Below are 21,606 nucleotides of genomic sequence, written 5' to 3'. Positions count from 1 at the left end.
AACTCAGGGAGTTGGAAATCACTGCTCTAGAGAGCTAGGTATGCCTTGGTAGTAAGCTAAGTAAACTGAGTAAACTAAGACATATATAAGTAAAATGACTAGTTAGCAATGGAGCCATGATAAGAACTTTACCTTTTACTTTTTCAGCATGGTCGCATAATGGAACTGATAGAATTTGAAAATAACTTTCTCATTTTTAAAAATGCACAATAGTAGCTTTTCAATTATGAATTGCTATTCTTTTTTTTTTTTTTACTTTCCTTTGGGCATTAAGAGTCGATGGGAAGAAACAGTGAACTCACTAGACCAACGATTGGAAGGAATTGTGGGTGATATACTTATTTCAGCAGCATGCATCGTCTACTTTGGAGTGTTCCCAACTGAGTACCACCAATTAATTGTAAATGAATGGGAAAAGATCTGTACTGAAAATAATATTTCTAAATCTGCCAACTTCTCCTTAATTGATGTCATGGGAAACCAGCACGAGGTATTTCTATTTTACAGTTGAATAAGCAATACCCTTTTTTGGCATATTTCCTGGAATGATGATATGGCTGGGTTCTGGGTTCTCCAGAAGTCAAATTGGGGACATTTGGTGGAAATTTGAGTTTTAATGTCACAATCACAACTTCTGTCCAGACTTTGTCTCTTATTGGCACCATTTTCTTTCTACCATCCACCAATCACCCTATCCGAGTGGTCTGAGAGACATTTGTTTTCTACTTTCTATGAACTTTTTCAGTTTTGTCTGAGTATTGACTAAAATTTTCATATTTTATTCAGTTGCAGGGACTATTTTAGGCATGGAATTAAATACACGCCTCTTATATTCAGTAGTTCAATTAGTAAATCTGAATTTGTTGAGCATCTGTCATGTACCTAGCAATGTGAGGTTTTTTTTATGTAACTCATTTTCTTGTTTCGGAATAATTCCAAATTTATTTGACAGACTACTGGCTAATCACCCAGCCAAAATGGATATCCAAATCACAAACTCCATTCCCTATCAGGCACTGATTACTATCATTTTTCTGGAGTTAAAAGATCAACTCTGATTTCATAGAAATCATAGAAATTTGGAGCTTGATCTGCCTGCCAGCCCAGAGCCCTTCCTGCTCTGTAACGCCTTCTTAATTTTCCACCATCTAACTGTGTCCTGACCGTGACATAGCTAGCTAAAGCTAGGTTCAGGTGCACACATTTGGTTAGATTTCATCAATCAATGGTCTTTACCATATGTCCTTGATAATACTGACTGATACAAAATGTGATTCATATGTTCCCTCTACTAGAGGGCAAGTGTCTCAAGTGCCTCATTATGGCAATGTTGTGACCCTGGCTTATCAAAGGCTATACCAGTGGAGTACAAACTCTGCCACTACCACCTAGCAAGGCTTCAAGTATTGATGTCTGATCCATCAATTAATCAATCGAGGATGAGCATGATGATGGACTCTAAGTCTGTTATGTAGGGACCAGCCAAATCCACCTAAGTAGGGACTAACTAAATCCAGAGAGGCTCCTCACCAGAGTAGTGACTACTGGCTGATGGATTTTATTTGGCCATTCATTAAACTCTTGGTTCAAGCATGGAGGAGATTGTGGTCTGCATTGTGAAGCAACTGTGCATAACAATGAAATCACAGATCCTTGAAATACTAAAGGAAGCGGGGAGTTACAAAAAGGAAGCCATTTCTAGATATATTGACTTCAAAGGTTTTTTCAAATAGAAAACTTCCCTGATACATTTTTTTTCTTTTTTTTTAGGCAATTGGGGTTAAGTGACTTGCTCAGGGTCACACAGCTAGTAAGTGTCAAGTGTTCAGTCTGAGACCAGATTTGAACTCAGGTCCTCCTGACTTCAGGGCCGGTGCTCTATCCACTGTGACACCTAGCTGCCCCTCCTGATACATTTTAAAACAATTTGATAAACAAAAATTTGGTCTGCATACAACTTTTTAAAAATACTTATTTTGGAAGCAAATCAAACCTCTATATGAAGAATTCTAAAAATTTTGAAAAAAAAGCTTATAATGTATTGAAAATGCTAATGTTTTCATTCTAGATGCGCCAGTGGCATAATCAAGGTTTGCCCCTTGGTCAGTATTCAACAGAAAATGCCATCTTGGTTAAGAATGGACTGATGTGGCCTCTGCTAATTGATCCACATAAACAAGCCTACAACTGGCTAAGTCAGATGGAAGGTGGCCGACTGCAGGAGCTTGATACTAGTGAAACTAATTATGTTACAGTAATTGAAAATGCTATGAAAACTGGAGGATGTGTTCTTTTAAAGGTATTTGGACAACAATGCCTCACCTGTTACTGGTCACAGAGATCTCACGGGTGTTTGAATAAGATGATAGGAGGTGTAACTTTGACAGGGAGGAAAATACACATTAGAAAACAAAGGGGAGTTTAACCGAGTTTGTTGCATTTGAAGTGTTAATTTCCTCAGAATAGCTTATAAATCGAGACTGTTTGGTATCAGTCCATTCCAATTGCTTTCCTGAGCCAACTTGTCAAAACACATGACAAGCTAGGAAAATTAAAAAGCAAATTTTCAAAAAACGTAATGTTCTTTTGACATATTTGCTCCTTGTGATAGCAATTTTACAAGTTACTTCTGCTTGGGTTTTTCCAGAATCTTCCTGAAACATTAGATCCAAGTTTAAAATCGATCTTAAAAAAGGACATCTATCAGAAAAGAGGACAACCTTTTGTCAAGATTGACGAAAACGAGATTGAATACAACAACAACTTTAGGTACTATGCCTCATATTTTGCTTAAACAAAATATCACTCAATTGTTAGAGAAAAGTTCAGTGATTAAACTCATGCCCATATGTTTCAGCTTTATACGGAAGCATCCACTTCTGGGGAAATAAGAGTTTTCCTTTTGAATGCTTTTTATCTTCATTGCCAACAACCATCAGTCAGTGCTGAGACCAGCATTCTATACCTTTATAACAAGATACCTGTAAATAGAGCAATCTCTAAAGGAATTATTTTAAAAATCAGTTGTTTTAACTATATAAAAAGTCTACCTCATATTCATGTTATTCCAATCTCCTAACATCCAGCTATAGTAACAGTTCTTTAAGGTTTGTAAAGTGCTTTCCTCAAAATAATCCTTGACTGAGGGAAGGAGGGAAGGAATATCAGTATTGTGATCCCTGTTTCACAGATGAAGAAACTGACAGGATAAATAGTTTGTCGATCATCAGCCATGTAGCCAATAAGTATCTGAGGTAGAATTCAAACTCAGGTCTCAACTGGACTTCCTTCATTAGTTCCATCAAGTCACACAGCTTCTCATCCATAATCTCATCAATGACTGTATTTTGCAACACAATTTACAAGAAAAAAATTGTGTTCTTCAGTAGAGTATTTAATTTAATAATGGTCCATCAAAATGTTTTTGACATGTCTATTATTATGTCAAGACTAACGACAGTCTATACAAATAAATGAAATCATTTCAGACTAATTTTACTTTGGGACAGCCAGGTGGCTCCATGGATAGAGCACCAGGCTGGAGTTAGGAAGACTCATCTTCATGAGTTGAAATCTGGCCTCAGACACTTACTAGCTATGTGACCCTGGGCAAGTCACTTAACCCTGTTTGCCTCAGTTTCCTCATCTGTAAAATGACCTGGAGAAAGAAATGGCAAAATACTCCAGTACTTTTGCTGAGAAAACCTCCAAAGGGGTCACAATCTCGGAGCACATGAAAATATTGTGAAACTCCCACATTGCATTGTGACTATTTCATTTCATAATAAAGATATAGATATCCTTAACATCAGTATTCAAAGTCAGGCCAAAAGTGAGGTGATTCTCCACAGCACTTCTGGGTCAAGTTATAAATTACTTTGGATTCATCCAAAGAAAGAACTGTAGAATTTGAATGCAGATTGAAGCATACTATTTGCTATGTTTTTTCTTCTGTTTTGTTTTCTCTTTCTTGTGGTTCCTCCTATTGGTTCTAATTCTTACTTACAACATCACTAATGTGAAAATATGTTTAATAGGAATGTATATGTATAGCTTATATCAGTTTGCACATCATCTTGGGGAGAGAGGTGGGGAGGGAGGGGGAGAAAAATTTAAAACTCTAAAGCTTATGAAGTGATTGTTGATAAATCAAAATAAATTAATTAAAAATAAATAAATTACTTTGGATTGCCAAAATAAAAGGCAGGGAAGCTATTCCAACAAGTTGGACATACTCTCAGGGGACTGAGAAGCACAAAAGTTCATTTTGTTCAAGGTGTGAAAGATGCTAATTATAGAGAAATACCATCCAGCCACACATGCTCAGGTTGTGGGCAGCCTAAACATTCTATTGAGTAAATTTTTAATGTATACTAAACCCATATCTAGCATCTAATCCAATGTGTGGCTACCTATACATACATACTCTAACACTCACACACACAAACACAGTGGATGAACAGTTTTGAGTTCCGTGATCAGTCTAAAATAGCAGATTTGTTCAATCATTTATTAATTCAACTATTTATGTTGTGAAATTATTCTATCTACAAGACAAATTGAAACTAATGCTGAATTTTTTTCTAGTTACTTGAAGAAAAAAAAATGTTATTACTTCTCTCTATATTCAGCATACAACTGAAATGCCCTTTATGTATTCCAGGTTATATGTAACAACAGAACTAGGCAACCCACACTTTCTTCCATCAGTTTATAATTACGTTACCATGATCAACTTCATGGTGACATTCCAAGGTTTGCAGGACCAGCTCTTATCCACCGTCGTGGTTCATGAAGTCCCTCATCTAGAGGACCAATGGTACCAGTTGCTAGAGAACATTTCTGCTGACCTTTTAACCCTCTGGGAACTGGAGGAAAAATCATTGATTTTATTGCAGAAATCACAAGGTAGGACCAGAAATTTTCTGGAATTAAGAGGGCCTAACATTTAGAGACAAGATGGAAAGAAGAAAAAAAAAAGTCTGGAGGTATCACCTTCTGTATTTTTGGCAAAAGGTGTTAGATTTAGTTTTATAAAGTAGCTAAGCTAATTAGAGTATGTAAAGTCAGCCCTTTATTGTGACCATTGCCCTAAGTTTTGTTGTTTCTCAGTTTCCCCAATAGCTTTGAAGCCCCTCTTTGAGGCAAGCCATGAACAGCTAGGAGGCTCAGTGGATAGAGCTCCAGGCCTGGAGTCTGGAAGACCTGAGTTCAAATCCAGCCTCAAAAATTTACTAGCCGTGTGTCCCTAGGCAAGTCAACTAACCTCAGTTTGCCACAGTTTCTTTATTCATAAAATAGAGATAGTGGTAGTATCTACCTACTAGGATTATGATGAGGATAAAATGAGATAAAATTTAGAAAGTGTTTAGCATCTGTAAAGTGCCTCACACATAGTAGATACTATATAAGTAATGGCACCTACCTCCCTTGCTGAGAGGATCTAATGAGATAATAATTGTAAAGTGCTTAGTCTGCAGAGTACCTAGCACATAGTAGGGGCTATTTAATGTTAGCTAACCAAATGTGCACCTGAGGCTAGCTTTAGGTTATTGTCTTCTCCATATCACAGTTAGGACAGATTTAGATGGTGGAAAATTAACAAGGCATGACAGAACAGGAAAGGTTTGGGGTTGACAGGTAGATCAGGCACCAAATTTCTATAATTTCTTTTTTTTTTCCTTTGGCTAGGCAATGGGGTTAAGTGACTTGCCCAGGGTCACACAGCTAGTATGTGTTATTAAATTTCTATAATTTCTGTGAAATCAGAGTTGATCTTTTAACTCCAGAAAATTAATAGTACCTGATAGGGAACTGAGTTTGTGGTTTAGATATCCATTTTGACTGGGTGATTAGCCAGTAGTCTGTCAAGCAAATTTGGAATTATTCCAAAATAAGAAAATGAATCATATTAAAAAATCACATTTCTAGGTACATAACAGATATTCAATAAATTTAGATTTACTGCTTGAACTGCTAAAAATAGTCCCTGCAACTGAATGAAATCTGAAAATTTTAGTCAACGCTCAGACAAAACCAAAAGAGTTCATAGAAAGTAGAAAACAAATGGCTCTCAGATCACCAGGGTAGGGTGATTGGAGGATGATAGAAAGATACCTCCTCTGCCATCCCCAGTTCCCCAGGTGGAGGAGCTGACACCTCAGGAGTCTCCAAAGAGATTCGAATTTCTCAGGAAATTTCATTGTCTTCTGGAATCATGTCCAAATTATTTGATGTTTCAATTCCCAAATTACTAGTACATGGTGAATGTGTCCATAAATTCACCACAGAGAATATCTAGTTGAATACCCCCTCAGAATAGAGAGGATCCCTTTTTTTTTATTGATGACAGCCCATCCAAAATGCCACTGATGTTTCTTCAGTACTTTGTGGGCACTCTGTCCAATGATATACTCCTCAAATTCTCATCCTATATAACGTTTATCCATGTCCTCCCCTAAATTTTCCATGGGGTCCACCTACATGCTAAGAACCTTCCTCTACTTCTTTCAGTGTTATATCAGTGCTATTCATCTCTTATCCCTCTCTCTTGCTGTATGACCTGCCTTCCCCTTTCCATAGATTCATCTCTTTGATGAAATCTTTAATGCCACTTTTTGTATACAAATTCAACATGGATAGCATGCTTTTTATGCCCACCATGGTCTCTCTCCATTACCACTTGGTTTACTTGTAATTTTGTTCTTTGGATACCTTATTCTTCCATGAATCACAGCCATATGAATTCCTGGAAGAAAATTTGTGTTAAGCAGATGGGTTTTTATTTCAAGGACAGACTTGTGATTATTGAAAATACTCTGCAGTTTTCCAAAAGCAATCCATTCTCTTTGTCTTTTATTTGATTCTGGGCCCAGCTTACTGGTCACTTGCAGAGTAATTAATATCCACAATATATTGTATGTACTGATGGACCAGTCCCAGAATTCATTGAGCTAGCTCCACGTGTTCTGAACAATAGACGTTCTCTTCATCTGCTTAGTGCCGTGGGGATTGCAAGCCAAATCCTTTTGAGTGCTTGTGAATTTTATTCAGAAGGCTCTGCAGAGTTCTGAGACTTGATACAACGGGTAGCATCACTCCATAAAAACAATGTGAAGGAAGGGAGTATCAAGATGGCAGAATGAGTGGTAATGTTTGAGCCTAGCTCTCCTACCTTACCCCTAAAGTAGCAATAAAATGTATCAAATGAGTAAAAACAACCAACTAAAAACAAAACCCCTCATAAGGAAAATTGCTTCATAGAGAAAAGAATGATTGAAGAAATGAGTACACAAATCCAAAAAAGCTCTAATACTATGAATAATTAAAAAGATAAAAAGACCCCAAAAACAAAAATGGATCTATCAAAATACCCTTCAGAATGACTAATAATATAAATTTTTTAATAGTATCTTTTTTCAGTGACATGTAAGGACAATTTTCAACATTCATTTTTTTAATAAAATTTTAAGTTCCAAATTTTCTCCCTCCCTCTCTTTCCCCCTTCCCTCCCTAAGATGGGAGCAATTTGATATGTAGATTACATATGTACCGTTATCCCTCCCACATCAAGACTTTCCTCATCATGGTTTCAATATATTATGAGTCAACATGAGAAATTAAATGGGAATTTTGGGGGAGTTTTGCAGAAGCCACAGGTGACATGAAGGCAGCAGACAACACAGAAAATGTTTAGAAACTCAGAAATGCATAAAATATATGCATAGTATTATATAATATCAACCCAAAATTTACAATAAGGTGCTGTAAAAACCCCACAAAAGAAAAAAAAATTCAGACTTCTTCTGTGGTATGAAGGGAGGGCCAAAAAATTTTACGCGGATTTTCCAGAAGCAGGGTGTGGGTGGGGAGGATTGGAGGGGGGGTCTACCCCTAACCCCTGAGATGTAGAAGTGATACCTGCGCAATCATGCATAACCTATTTCCATAATAGTCATGTTGACAAGGTGCAAGGGCACCAAAATGTTGAGGTACAAGAGATGTGTATGTGTGTGTGTGTGGTGTGTGTGTGTGTGTGTGTGTGTTACAGTGTTGTCTCAAAAGAATTCTCTCAGGCTGTCTCCAAATCAAGTAAAGGCATTTTAGGTAACACACCAAGCAGGCTCCTCCTTAAGGGAGGTAGCAGCCCTCAAGGGAGGCAGCTCTTTAAGGGAGATGGCCACTAGCCTGGAGAAGCTTGGGCTTCTTATAGAGGAAATGTGCCCTGTGAGCAGGGAGATTAGGTAACCAGGGATATGCAGGCAAGGAGTGTTAGAGTTGTACACATATCTAGGCACATCATTATTCCAGTGTTCAGCCCATTTGCCCAGGGCAGAGGGTCCTGTTACTTTCAATATTTTATTGCCTAGCCTATTTGAATCTCATTGTCTCATTGACCAGTCTATTTACCTAGCGCATAGAGGCCTCTGCTTTCCTCATCTTTTCCAGAAAGGCTTCAGCTAATCTCATTACCTCCCCCTTCAAGAAATAAATACCCAAATTCATTTGGGGAAAAAAGTGAAGGTCATGCATTCCTCATCAATGTTGTTAATAAGAGAAATTTTAAAATTAAGGAAGATCGGACACTTATGAAGGTAGAATTAAAAATCATTAAAGCAGGGGTTCTTAGCCTGGGGTCCAGGGGCCTCCAAAGGGTTTATGGATAGATTTCAAGCAGTCTGTGAACTTGAATGGGGAAAAAAAAACCCACATCTTCATTTCAATATAGTTGGTTTCCTATGTATTTCATTTTTCACATTTGAAAACTGTTGTGGAAGCAATATAACATATCTAGGGATAGGGATTTTATTGATACAGGGAACTCTTGGATGAGAAAACTCCTTTGTCAATGCAGGTCAGATTGCTCTAGAGCAGGAGTGGGGAACCTGCAGCCTTAAGGCCACATGTGACCCTCTAGGCCCTTGGGGGTAGCCTTTTGAATGAGTCCAAGTTTTACTGAACAAATCCTTTCATTAAGTAAGGTCATTTGTTCTGCTAAGTTTGGATTCAGTCAAAGGCATGCACCTGAGGGGCAGCTAGGTGGTGCAGTGGATAGAGCACTGGCCCTGCAGTCAGGAGGACCTGAGTTCAAATTCAACCTCAGACCAAACACTTGACACATACTAGCTGTGTGACCCTGGGCAAGTCATTTAACCCCAATTGCCTTTAAAAAAAAAAAAAGTATGCACCTGAGAACCTAGAGGGCCACAAATGGCCTCAACTGAAGCAAGAACTGAAGTTCCACAGGGGCTGGAAGAGAAAAAAAAGGAATGTGGGAGAGGGAGAGATGGGGGAAAAAAGATGGATTGAAAGGTCAAAGGAAAAGCCCTCAGACAGCAAAATAAGCATTACCGAGCCTAGGAAGAGTGGGAGACTTAAGTATCTTAATTACACACTGAGGCCAACGAGCCAGTGAATGTGCCTCTGAGGCATAGACTGTATTCATACCTTGTTCCTAGCCATTTCCAAAGGAATAGGGAAAGTGAAAATTAATGAGCTCTCCATGGCTGGGGTCTGCAAACTTTTTCTATAAAGGGCAGATAGTAAAGGTACTTAGGTAACAAGAAAGAAAACAAATCTCCACAAAACTTTTATTGACAAAATTTAAAATAGAATAATATTAATTGAGGACAATTTTGTAATGCAAGTCTAATGGGAAAATAGACTTCTTGGGGGGGGGGGTAACATTTCACTTAATTAGGGTTCAAGGTTAGTGTTCCCTATCATCGAAACAGATTGCAGATGTACATCTGTTGATGCCGATCCGTAAGGAGAATTTTACAGGTTTCGTCTTTGAAAATGTCTTTTCACAGATAGGTACTGCCAGATACTGATATCAGTCCATGAGCATATGATTTTAATTGACCGTATTTATTGCTCAGAAAACATTTATAGAGTTTACATTAGATTCTTCTCTTGATATTTGCCTTTTAACGCATCATTCCATTGCAAATTAATCACTGCCAACTGAAGGTGAGGTGGAAGCTCCCTGATTACATAGTTAAATCAGTTTCGAAATATGGATATTTCTTTGCACTTGTATCAAGGTCCAAAAACCACTGTGTAGTTTGAGCTCAGAAAATACATCCAGTTCAAATTTGTGCAGGAATGGAGATGTTGTTTCTGGTTTTAACTGTTGACAGCATGGGGTGTGTATAAGGCAGTTTGGCATTACTTGTGGTTTGAACAACATTAATTGTCACAGAATTCACTTCACCACAGAATAAGGTTTTTTTTCTTTTTTTTTTTTTGGAGGGGGGCTAGGCAATGGGGGTAAGTGACTTGCCCAGGGTCACACAGCTAGTAAGTGTCAAGTGTCTGAGGCCAGATTTGAACTCAGGTCCTTCCTCTTGACTCCAGGGCTTGGTGCTCTATCCACTGTGCCACTTAGCTGCCCCCTGCCACAGAATAAGTTTTGCACATAAGCATTCTTGTGCCTCAGAATCTTAAGTTAAATTTGTTAACAAACATTATCAAGTCAAAGCAAAAGCTAATTTTCAAAGCCATACAGTGTTCAAAACTAGCAGTTGAGGGCTGTTCTTATTCAGAAAAATACCATTCTTTGTCTCGAGCTAAAAAAAAATCATCATTGAACTTTTCTTTCTCTCTCTTCTTTTCTTGTTTTGACATAACAATCATGCCCTAGTAATAAAAATTCAATTGAAGTACAGCAATATGCAAGACATTGTGGTAGGGTGGTATGCAATACAGCAAAGTGAAAAGAAGGTCACATGTGGTCTCTGTAGCAACTACAGGCATAGTTCATTTTATTGCACTTAGCAAATATTGCTTTTTTTTTTGCTACAAATTGAAGGTTTGTGGCAACCCTGCATCAAGCTAATCTATTGGCGCCATTTTTCCGACAGTATGTGCTCACATTGTGTCTCTGTGTCACATTTTGGTAATTCTTGCAGTATTTCAAACTTTTCATTATTTTTCTACTGTTATGGTGCTCTGTGATCAGTGACCTTTGATGCTACTCTTGTCATTGTTTTGGGGTGCCCAAACCACACCTATATAAGACAGTAAACTTAATGGATAAACGTGATGTTCTGAGTGTTCCACCAACTGGCCACTCTCCCATCTCTCTTCTTCTCCTCGAACCTATCTAATCCATGAGACAAGACAATATTGAAGAATATTACATAAACTTAGCTGATAAAGCAGAGTCAGGGTTTGAGAGGACTGACTCCAATTTTGAAAGAAGTTCTACTGTGGGTAAAATGCTACCAAACAACATCCCATGCTACAGAGAAATCTTTCACAAAAGGAAGAGTCACTCGATGTGGCAAATTTCTTTATTGTCTTATTTTAAGAGGTTGCCACAGCGGCCCCAACCTCCAGGAACCACCACCCTGATCAGTGATCAGCTGTCAATATCAAGCCAAGACCCTCCACCAGCAAAAAGAATGCAACTTGCCAAAGACTCATATGATGGTTAGTATATTTTTAGCAATGAAGTATTTTCACATGATAATTCCGGGAGAAATTCCAGGAGCAGAACAGAGGTCTGTATACAACATTTGTAGATCTGACTAAGACCTTTGATACTGTCAGTCATGAGGACTTATGGAAAATTATGTCAAAATTTGGTTGCCTGGACAAGTTAATCAGCATTGTACATCAATTTCATGATGGCATGCTTACCTGCATTCTGGATAATGGCCAACGCTCTTGTGCTTTTCGGTCACCAGTGGAGTGAAACAAGGCTGTGTGCTTGCTCCCATGATTTTTAGCATGATGTTTCCAGCCATTTTGTCAAATGGCATCAAGGACAGGTACCACACTGTAAATTCTTCAACTTGAAAAGACTACAAGCCAAGACTAAAGTGGAGGGAGTGTTGGTGCAGTACTTTCTGTTTGCAGGTGATGGTGCACTCAATGCAGCCTCTGAAGCTGAGATGCAACAAAGTATGGATCGATTCTCTGCTGCTTGTGCTAATTTTGGCCTAATAATTAACACCAAGAAAACACAGGTGTTCCATTAGCCACCACCACACAATCCATATGTGGAACCATCGGTTACATCAAATGGAAAAGTTTTGAATGCTGTGAATAAGTTCATTTACCTTGGTAGTGCACTTTCCAGGGATGTACACATTGATAAAGAGGCTGATGCATGCATTGCCAGAGCTAGCTCAGTGTTTGGGAGGCTCTGAAGGAAAGTATGGGAGAGAAGAGGTATTAGACTGACTACCAAACTGAAGCTCTACAGAACCATTGTACTGACCTCATTGTTGTATGCCTGTGAAACCTGGACAGTGTACCAGCGCCATGCCAGGGAACTGAATCACTTCCATTGGAATTATCTTAGGAAGATTCTGAAGATCACCTGGCAGGATAAGAGACCAGATACTGAGGTCCTTTCTTGAACTAAACTGTCAAGCATTCAAACTTTGCTCCAAAGAGCACAATTCTGATGGACTGGCCACGCTGTTCAAATGCAAAACAACACTTGCCAAAAAGATTATTTTATGGAGAACTCACACAGGGCAAGCGTTCACCTAGTGGTCAGAAGAAGAGATACAAGACACTCCCAAGGTCTCTCTTAAGAACTTTGGAATTGATTGTGTGACATGGGAGACAGTGGCACAGGACCACTCAGCATGGTGTGCCCTCATTAGAGAAGGTACTGTGCTCTATGAGCAAAGCAGAATTGAAACAGCTCAAGAGAAATGCAAGATCCACCCTAAAGGTTCACACGGATTGTTTGTGCCCAACCTGTGGTTGAACTTTCCGAGCTCATACTGGTCTGATCAGTCACAGTCAGATGCTAAAACTTGACTCTAACATAGTGATGTCATTTTGGCCCTCTTCAAAAATGAAGGACAACCACCCCAACAATTTTTAATTAAAGTCTGTACATTTTTTAGACATTATACTATTGCACACTTAATAGACTATAGTATAGTATAATCATAAGCTTTTATATGCACTGGAATACCAAAAAATCCATACGACTCACTTTATTGTAATATCTGTTTTATTTATGTGGTCTGGAACCAAACCTGCAATATCTCCAAGTTATGTCAGCTCTGCTGTGACATAAAGAGAAAGCAAGTAATAAACAAGTGAATGTGGCTGTGTTATAATAAAAATTTATTTACGGACACTGAAGTTTGAATTTCACAGAATTTTCGCATCACAAAATATTACTATTATTTTGGTTTTTTCCAGTTATTTTAAAATATAAAAACCATCCTCAGCTCATAGACTATTGTTCTTCATGCTTGAAGAGAACCAAGATGACATCACTATGTTGGGGTCGAGGTACAATGTGTCCGACTGTGGCTGATCAGACCAATACAAGCTTGGAAGGCTCTACTACAGGTCAGGCACAGATAGTCCATATGAACATTTGGAATGGGGATGTCTCCAAATTTGCACATCTCACATTTCTTTTGAGCTTCTGCAATTCTGCTTTGCTCATGTAGCATAGTGCTTTCTTTGATGTGGACATGCCATGCTAAGTAGTACTGTGCCTCTGTCTCACAACTGATTCCGAAGTTCTTCAAAGAGAAATTGAAAGTGTCTTTGTATAGGTTCTTCTGACCTCCAGGTGAGCACTTATCATATGTGAAGGCAAGGCAAACATACATTTGGCATTCAAACAACATGCCCAGCCCCTCAGAATTGTGCTCTCTGCAGTAGAGTTTAAATGCTGGGCAGTTCAGCTGAAGAAAGGACCTCCATGTCCAGTACCTTATCTTGCCAGGTGATCTTCAGAATCTTCTTATGACAATTCAGATGGAAGTGATTCAGTTTCCTGGCATGGCACTGGTGGACTGTCCAAGTGTCACAGGCATAGAACAATGAGGTCAGCACAATAGCTCTGTAGACCTTCAGTTCATGAGGCAGCCTGTCTCATTTCTCCCACACTTTCCTTTGGAGTGTCCCAAACACTAAGCTAGCTCTGGCAATGTATGCATCAACCATGTTATCTATGTATACATCACTGGACCCAGGACTTTGAGACCCCTTGGTTACCCTCAATCTGCCCATCTGCTGAAAAGGTTTGTGGGGGTGTGGCCACTGCACCTACTACATGTAGCACATGCTACAGCTTCTTGGAGCCACAGGTGATAGTTTAGTGAATCACGTGGACAGCAAAGATGGAAAGCAACCCTGAAAAGGGTTCAGTAGCCCTCACACAAAAGGTACTAGTCTTTCCTAAATACCTGTACACTCTGGCTTACAGACTACTTAAAAACAAATTTTTAAAAATAGGCAGCAGGCTGGATTTATCCTGGAGCCCACAGTTTGTCAAACCCTACTCTATGGCCACATATAAGCTTCTCACATCTTCTTCCTGGAATTAACAAACAGATTTAGAGGTAAGGCTCTGAGGGACTCAAAAAAAAAAAAAAGAAGAAGAAGCTTCTATCTATCCTAAGGTAAGCATCATTGCCCTACCTAAAAGAGCATCGTCACACTCCAGCTGAAAGAAATCATGGTGATGCTACAGTTGATCAGAGAACTTTACCATCCAACAGAGCCAGTGGCTTAATATGGAAAAGGATTGTAGATACTCAAAAAAAGAGCAAGCTCAAGACTACCACATCAACCTGTCCAGCAGAGATGCCCTCTCTCAAGTCCAGTGGCCAAATGCCCTGCCTGGTCCAGCCCGCAAAGTAGTTGTCTGATAGAGCACCTAGACCAGCCACATTCAGCAGTAATGGTCCAGGGTGTATTAACTAATTAATTAAAATAACTAATTAATCAATGCACCTGGATTCGGAGTGTATTAGTCACACTCCATCCCTTATATTTAAGCTGTGGTCCATAAATCCAAATTCCTTTCCCAGCCACCATCTTCTTAACCAGCTGTTCATTTCCCATATCTGCCTTTTTCTCCCAAGCCCTTTGACATTGATTGGGAACAAAAATAAAATAGCACGTATGTCCTTAATTTTTCCCCATGCTTTCATAGTCTTCATGGCCAATTCCTAATTAATTATTGTTTTCATGAATGTCCCTCCCATAAGTTAGAACCTCAAAAAATAGCACCCTTTTTGATCCCTGTAGATTGTAAATCCTCTGCATCTTCATATTTATTCAATATTTTAAAGATATTTTACCTTATTTTAATTCCTCCCTGTGTTTACCTCATATTTCAAAGACCTAAGCTAAATCTGTTCTCTTCAGGAATGTGTGGTAGACCTTGAGTTAATTTTTTTAAATCTTTCCTCAGAAGAAGATATACTCAGTTTTGCTAGGTAGGTAATTTTGGGTTGGAAGAGAAAGAATTCCAGGTATGGGAGGGAGCCAGTGAAAATACATAGTTTAGAGTTCTAGCACACGTGACCAACAAAATGGACTAGTCACTTTTTCCAATCCTCACTACCTCTCAAAGCACTCCAAAATAGGAATTATTCACAGAAGATAAAGTAGTTTCAAGTTCTTCATGTTTTAAGACACCAGGACCCCTAAAAAGATAAAAACCTAATGAACTAAAAGTGAAGAAAGCTAATACCTAATCCCTAATGAGCTTACTCAGCACCTCCTCCCTCACCAGCCCCAATGCTTTACCAGGGCTGCATAATAAGTTAACCCATAGATTAAAAACAGAACTCAACTATGCTACTCACACAACCATCCCCATCCCCCCAGTAATCTTTTCCCAGTGTCATGGAAAACCGAAAGACTGGTTCTGGCTTTGGCTGGACCCACAGTATGACATTGCTCTGTGCTAAAATAACACTCAACCAGAAAACTGGGAAACGATAGGAAATGGGACAGGCCACCAGCATGTGTGCCATGCATAATGCACGTGTGACGCACGTGGTGCTGTACTGAACCTGAGAGAAAGTAGACAGGTAGCCACTTGAAGCCATTTCTGTCCCACCCTGCAAAAGTCACTTGGGACAAGCCCCAAGGCCAGTAAAACTAATATTTCCCAGCATGGGAGGAAGCTAAAACTGCTTTTAGTTACAGTCCCTAAGGAAACTTCCCTCAAATGGGAAAGAAGTCAGAAAGTGAGCAATAAGGGAATATGAGGAAACAAGACTCAAATTATGAAATATCTCTAGTGAAAGAAAACTGAGGAAAAGACCTTGAACATAAGCAGATAAATCTACAGAGAAGGTATTAATAACAGAAGAGAGTATGGACTTCAGATCAGCTAAGAGAGTCCATACATCTATGAATTAAAATATTTATATTAAATTTCTGAGAAAAAGGTCTTGTATGCAAGATATGTAAATAATTAGCACACACATACACATACATGCATATGCACACACATATACACACACAACTAAAAGCCATTCCTTAATAGATAAATAAGAATTGTAAACTCTTAATACCATTTGAAAGAATGCTCCACATCACTAATAATAATAGAAAAAGAAACAATCCTAAGGTTAAACCTCATACCCAGCCAGCCATCTTTGGAAAATATGTTAAAATATAGAAATAATCAATGTTAGAGGGGTTATAGAAAGATAGACATGCTGATGTATCATCGGTGGAGCTGTGAATGGTACAATCATTTTGGTTTTGAAGTTTTTTTATTTATATTTTCAGTTTCAAATTCTCTCCCTCCCTTCATCCCCTTTTCCACTCATTAAGATAGTAAAAAATATGATATGTATATGAAATCATGCAACACATATTTCTGCATGAGTCATGTAAAAAAAAAAGCAAGAAAAATAAAGGAAATATGCCTTAATCTACATTGTGTGTCCATCAGTTCTCTATCTAGAGATGGATAGCAATTTGCATGAGTCCTTCGGAGTTTTGGTGAATCATTGAATTGATTAGAATTACTAAGGCTTTTACAGCTGTTTATGTTTACAATATTGCTATCACTGTGTACATTGCTTGCTTCACTTTGTATTGTCTAAGTCTTCCCAGATTTTTTTAAAGACCCCCTCCCAAAAAAGAAAAAAAAAATTAACAAAAGTGATCAAATAGAAAAACTTATCCATATGTCTTCAAAGGTTTTTTCTGACACCATCCCCTTCATCATTTCTTATAGCACAACAGTATTCCATCATATTCACATACCATAACTTGTTTAGTCATTCCCTAATCTTTGCCAACACAAAAAGAAATACTATGAATATTTTTGTATTATGAGTCCTTTTCTTTAATCTCTTTGGGGTGTTTACCTAATAGCAGTTTTGGTGGTTCAAAGGTACAGTTTTATAGCCCTTTGTGCATAGGTTCCAAATTGTTCTCCAGAATGGTTGCACTAGTTCACAGCTCCGACAACAATGCATTAGTGCACCTATTCCATATCCTTTCCAGCATTTGTCATTTTTCTTTCCTATCATCTCAGCCAATCTGATGGGTGTTAGATGGTACTTCAGAGTTGTTTTAATTTGCATTTTTCTAATTATTAGTAATTTAGAGCATTTTTTCATATGATTGATAGCTTTGACTTCTTACTCTGAAAACTACCTATACATATCATTTGACTCTTTGTTAATTGGAAAATGGCTCTTATTTTTATCATTTGGCTCAGTTCTCTCTCTATGTTTTTTAATATTTTGTTATATTATCTAATTTGTAATAACATTTTATTTTCCCCCAGTTATATGTAAAGACAATTTTAACATTGATTTTTTTTTTTTGGTGAGGCAATGGGGTTAAGTGACTTGCCCAGGGTCACACAGCTAACAAGTGTCCAGTGTCTGAGGCCGGATTTGAACTCAGGTCTTCCTAACTTCAGGGCCAGTCCTCTATCCACTGTGCCACCTAGCTGCCCCTAACATTGATTTTTAAAAAAAAAAAATTGGGGTTCCAAATTTTCTCTCTCTCCTTCACCTCTCCCTTCCTGAAATGGCAAGCAATTGAACATAGGTTATGCATGTTCAATCATGCAAAACATATTACTATATTAGTCATGTTGTGAAAGAAGACACAGACTCAGAGGGAAAAAAAACCAGAAAGTAAAAAATAGCATACCTTAATCTGCATTCAAACTCCATCAGTTCTTTCTCTAGAGGTAGATAGCATTTTTCATCATGAGTCCTCTGGAATTGTCTTGGGTTATCCTATTGCTGAAAATAGCTAATTCATTCACAATTAATCATCATATTTTATTGCTGTTACTGGGTACGATGTTCTCCTGATACTGCTCAATTCACTTTGCATCAGTTCATATACTCTTTCCAGGTTTTTCTGAAATCAGCCTACTCATCATTTTTATAGCACAGAAATATTTCATTATAGTCACATACCACAACTTGTTCCAGCCATTCCCCAATTGATAGGCATCAGTTCTCTATATATTTGAGACATAAGACCTTTATCAGAGAAACTTGCTGTAAATTTTTTCCCCAAGATTTCTACTTTTCTTCTAATTTTTGGCTACAGTGATTTTGTTTGTGTGAAAACTTTTTTAATTTCATGTATTCAAAATTATCCATTTTACCTCTTGTGAATCTATCTCTTGTTTGGATAAGAACTCTTCCTTTATGCATAGATGTTATAGGTAATTTCTTCCATGCTCCCTTAATTTGCTTATGATATCATGCCTTATGTCTAAATCATGTATCCATTTTGAGCTTATCTTGGTATATGGTGTGAGATGTTGGTCTATGACCAATTTTCTACCAAACTACTTTTCAGTTTTCCAAATAGTTTTTTTAATAGCAAATTTTTGCCCCAGTAGCTTAGATCTTTGGCTTTATCAAACATTAGATTACTGTGTTCATTTGCCTCTATAAGTTGTGTATCTAATGCAGTCCATTGATTAACCATTCTGTTTCTTATCCAATACCATACTGTCTTGATGATAACTGCTTTGAAGGATAGCTTGAGATCCGGTACTGCTAGGTTGCCTTCCTTTGCCCTTTTTTTTTTCACGATTGTCTTGACATTCTTGACTTTTATTCCTCCAAAATTTTGTTATTTTTTCTAACTCTACAAAGTAATTCCTTGGTAGTTTGATTAGTGTGGCACTGAATAAGAAAATTAATTTAGTTAGTACTGTCATGTTTATTATATTGGCTCAACCTATTCATGAGCAATTAATATTTCTCCATTTATTTAGATCTGTCTTTCTTTATGTAAAAAGTGTTTTGTAAGTATGTTCATACAGTTCCTGTGTATGTCTTAACAGGTAGATTTCCAAGTATTTTATTCTGTCTGTGGTTACTTTAAGTGGAATTTCTCTTTCTATCCCTCACTGCTGGGTTTTGTTCATAATGTATAGAAATGCCAATGATTTATGTGTGTTTATTTTACATCCTTCAACTATGCTAAAGATGTTAGCTGTTTCAGCTAGTTCATTACTTAACTTTCTAGGGTTCTCTAAGTATACCATCATGTTATCTACAAAAAGTGATAGTTTTGTTTTTTCATTGCCTATGCTTATTCCTTTCATTTCTTTTTCTTGTGTTACTGCTATAGCTAGCATTTCTAGTATGATATTGAATAATAGTACGAACATTTTAGAAATTGTCTAACTTGTAATTATCCAAATAACATGGCTAAGATGTCTGTACCCTTTAACCTAGAGATTCTCTACTAGGCGTCTACCCCAAGGAGGCCACTGATAAGAAGAAACTTTCTATATACACCAACATCTTTATTTCAGCACTTTTTGTGATAGCAAAGAATTAGAAACAAAATAGATGTCTGTCAACTGGGAAAAGACTAAACAAACTGTCAGACATGAACATTTGTTGTTGTTCAGTTGTTGCAGTCACGTCTGACTCTTCATGACCCCATTTGGGGTTTTCTTGGCAAAAAAAAAAAACTGGAGTAGTTTGCCATTTCTTTCTCTAGTTAATTTTATAAATGAGGAAACTGAGAGAAATGGGAGGCTAAGTAACTTATCTGGGGTCACACAGCTAATAGGTAGTTAAGTCCAGATTTGAACTCAGGTCTTCCTGACTCCAGGTATAGACTTCCATCTAGCTACCCTGCATGTGAATATGGTCAACAGTGAGTCAATAAACATTTATTAAGTACCTACTATGTGTCAGGCACTCTGCTAAGGACTAGGGTTGCAAAAAGATATGATGGCATATCATGGCACTATAAGAAATAACAAATATGGTGAATACTGAGAAGCATGGCAAGATCTATATGAACTGTTGCAGAATGAAGGAAGCAGATACAGGAAAACAATAAATACACTGAATACAACAACATAAACAGAAAGGAGTACTAAAAAATCACAAGAAAATGTTGCAGAAATAAAAAGTACAAACATGGCTACAAAAAAGAGAGATGAGAAGATATTCCCATTCTCTCCCTTTGCAGAAGTGGGAAGTCCATGAGTATGGTCCATTACATATATTTTCACATTTTTTGTTGTATTGATTAGTTTTGCTAATTTTTTTTCTTTTTCCTTGGGGGTCTTTGAAAACTAATATTATCTTGTAGGGTGAATCTCTTGGAAGAGGAAGTAAGCTAGGGGAAATTATGGTAATGTAAAAAAAAGATATCAATAAAAACATTTTAAAAACTTAAATGTAACAGAATTACAAAGAACAAGCATAACTCCAAGGAATATACATGAGAAGGTATTTCCCCTCCCCCTTTGCAGACTTGCAAATATTTTTAGATTTTTTTCAATCTATTGATCAATTTTTTTCCCCCTTTTCTTTTTTCTTTTGCTTTAAAATACTATTTGTTATATGGGGTGATTTGTTATATGGGGAGAAGTCAAGGGAGTCTTGGAGAAATTTAGGTAATATAAAAGCAAAAAGTATTTTTTAATTAATACAAAAATTCCTACATGAAAAATATAGAAAAAGAAAACAGCCTAATAAAGCTATGATTTTCATTGAAATCAACTTTTTGCTTTCCTTTGGGATGTATATTAGATGATGAAGCTATTATAGATAACTTTAAAAAATCCAAACTGACATCCACCGAAGTTTCAGAACGCATCAAGGCAGCAGAAAAAACTGAAAGTGAATTTCAGATGACCCGTAAAAACTATCTTCCCATTGCAACACGAGGTGCCTTGTTATATTTTTTAGTAGCAGATCTGGCACAGATCAACTATATGTACCAATTTTCTCTGGACTGGTTCCGGGAGACGTTTGTGATGTCTGTAACCTACAAATCTGATGATGTTGAAGAAACATCTCAGTTTGCTTCAGTTTTAAGAAAAGTGCAAGTATTTGAGAAAATGCGGAAGTACCAAGACAATAAGCCTGACCCTCTGAAGGACAGAGATGGCTTTAATAATTATATTGCAGATTTAGTCGAGGTATTAACGGAAAGCATTTATAAGGTAAGACTCTGTGTGTATGTGTCTGTGTGTGTATGTGTGTGTGTGTCTGTGTCTATGTCTATGTCTGTGTCTGTGTCTGTGAATTTCCAAATGCCTTTTATTGGCTCTGTTGGTCCTGCAGTCACCTTTTTCCACCAGGTCGTTGCCTCAGCACTGTTTAATGAAAACAAACTTTGCTTCTCCTTCCGGCTTTGCACCTTAATCTTGCAAAATAATTGTGATGGATCTCAAATCCTAAATAGTACAGAATGTTTGCCCGAGGAAGAATGGAACATCTTCTTGTACTCTAGCCTACTGATAAATATTGAGGAGAAATTACCCCAGATTAAAAATGGAGGTAAGTAAAAGACGATGACCTTACTAAAAGCCTTTGTAATGTTGTAAAGGAGGGATCTGAATCAGTCCCA

At 37.6% G+C, this 21,606-nt stretch overlaps 1 protein-coding gene across 1 annotated transcript in view; it reads left to right on the top strand.

The window, feature by feature from the left end:
* DNAH14 (dynein axonemal heavy chain 14) overlaps window positions 1-21,606 on the top strand; it is a 340,072-nt gene that overhangs the window by 257,353 nt on the left and 61,113 nt on the right. Inside the window, 6 exon segments of the mRNA XM_020982026.2 lie at window positions 275-490; window positions 2,069-2,299; window positions 2,648-2,769; window positions 4,664-4,906; window positions 20,770-21,199; window positions 21,338-21,540. Coding sequence (XP_020837685.1) covers window positions 275-490; window positions 2,069-2,299; window positions 2,648-2,769; window positions 4,664-4,906; window positions 20,770-21,199; window positions 21,338-21,540 — 1,445 coding nt within the window.

The sequence above is a fragment of the Phascolarctos cinereus genome, unplaced genomic scaffold (genome assembly GCF_003287225.1).
Source record: "Phascolarctos cinereus isolate Bilbo 61053 unplaced genomic scaffold, phaCin_HiC Scaffold_5;HRSCAF=322, whole genome shotgun sequence".
In the NCBI taxonomy this organism is placed as follows: Eukaryota; Metazoa; Chordata; class Mammalia; order Diprotodontia; family Phascolarctidae; genus Phascolarctos; species Phascolarctos cinereus.
The sequence above is the reverse complement of the archived record's forward strand: the minus strand, read 5'-3'. Positions and strand labels throughout refer to the sequence as shown.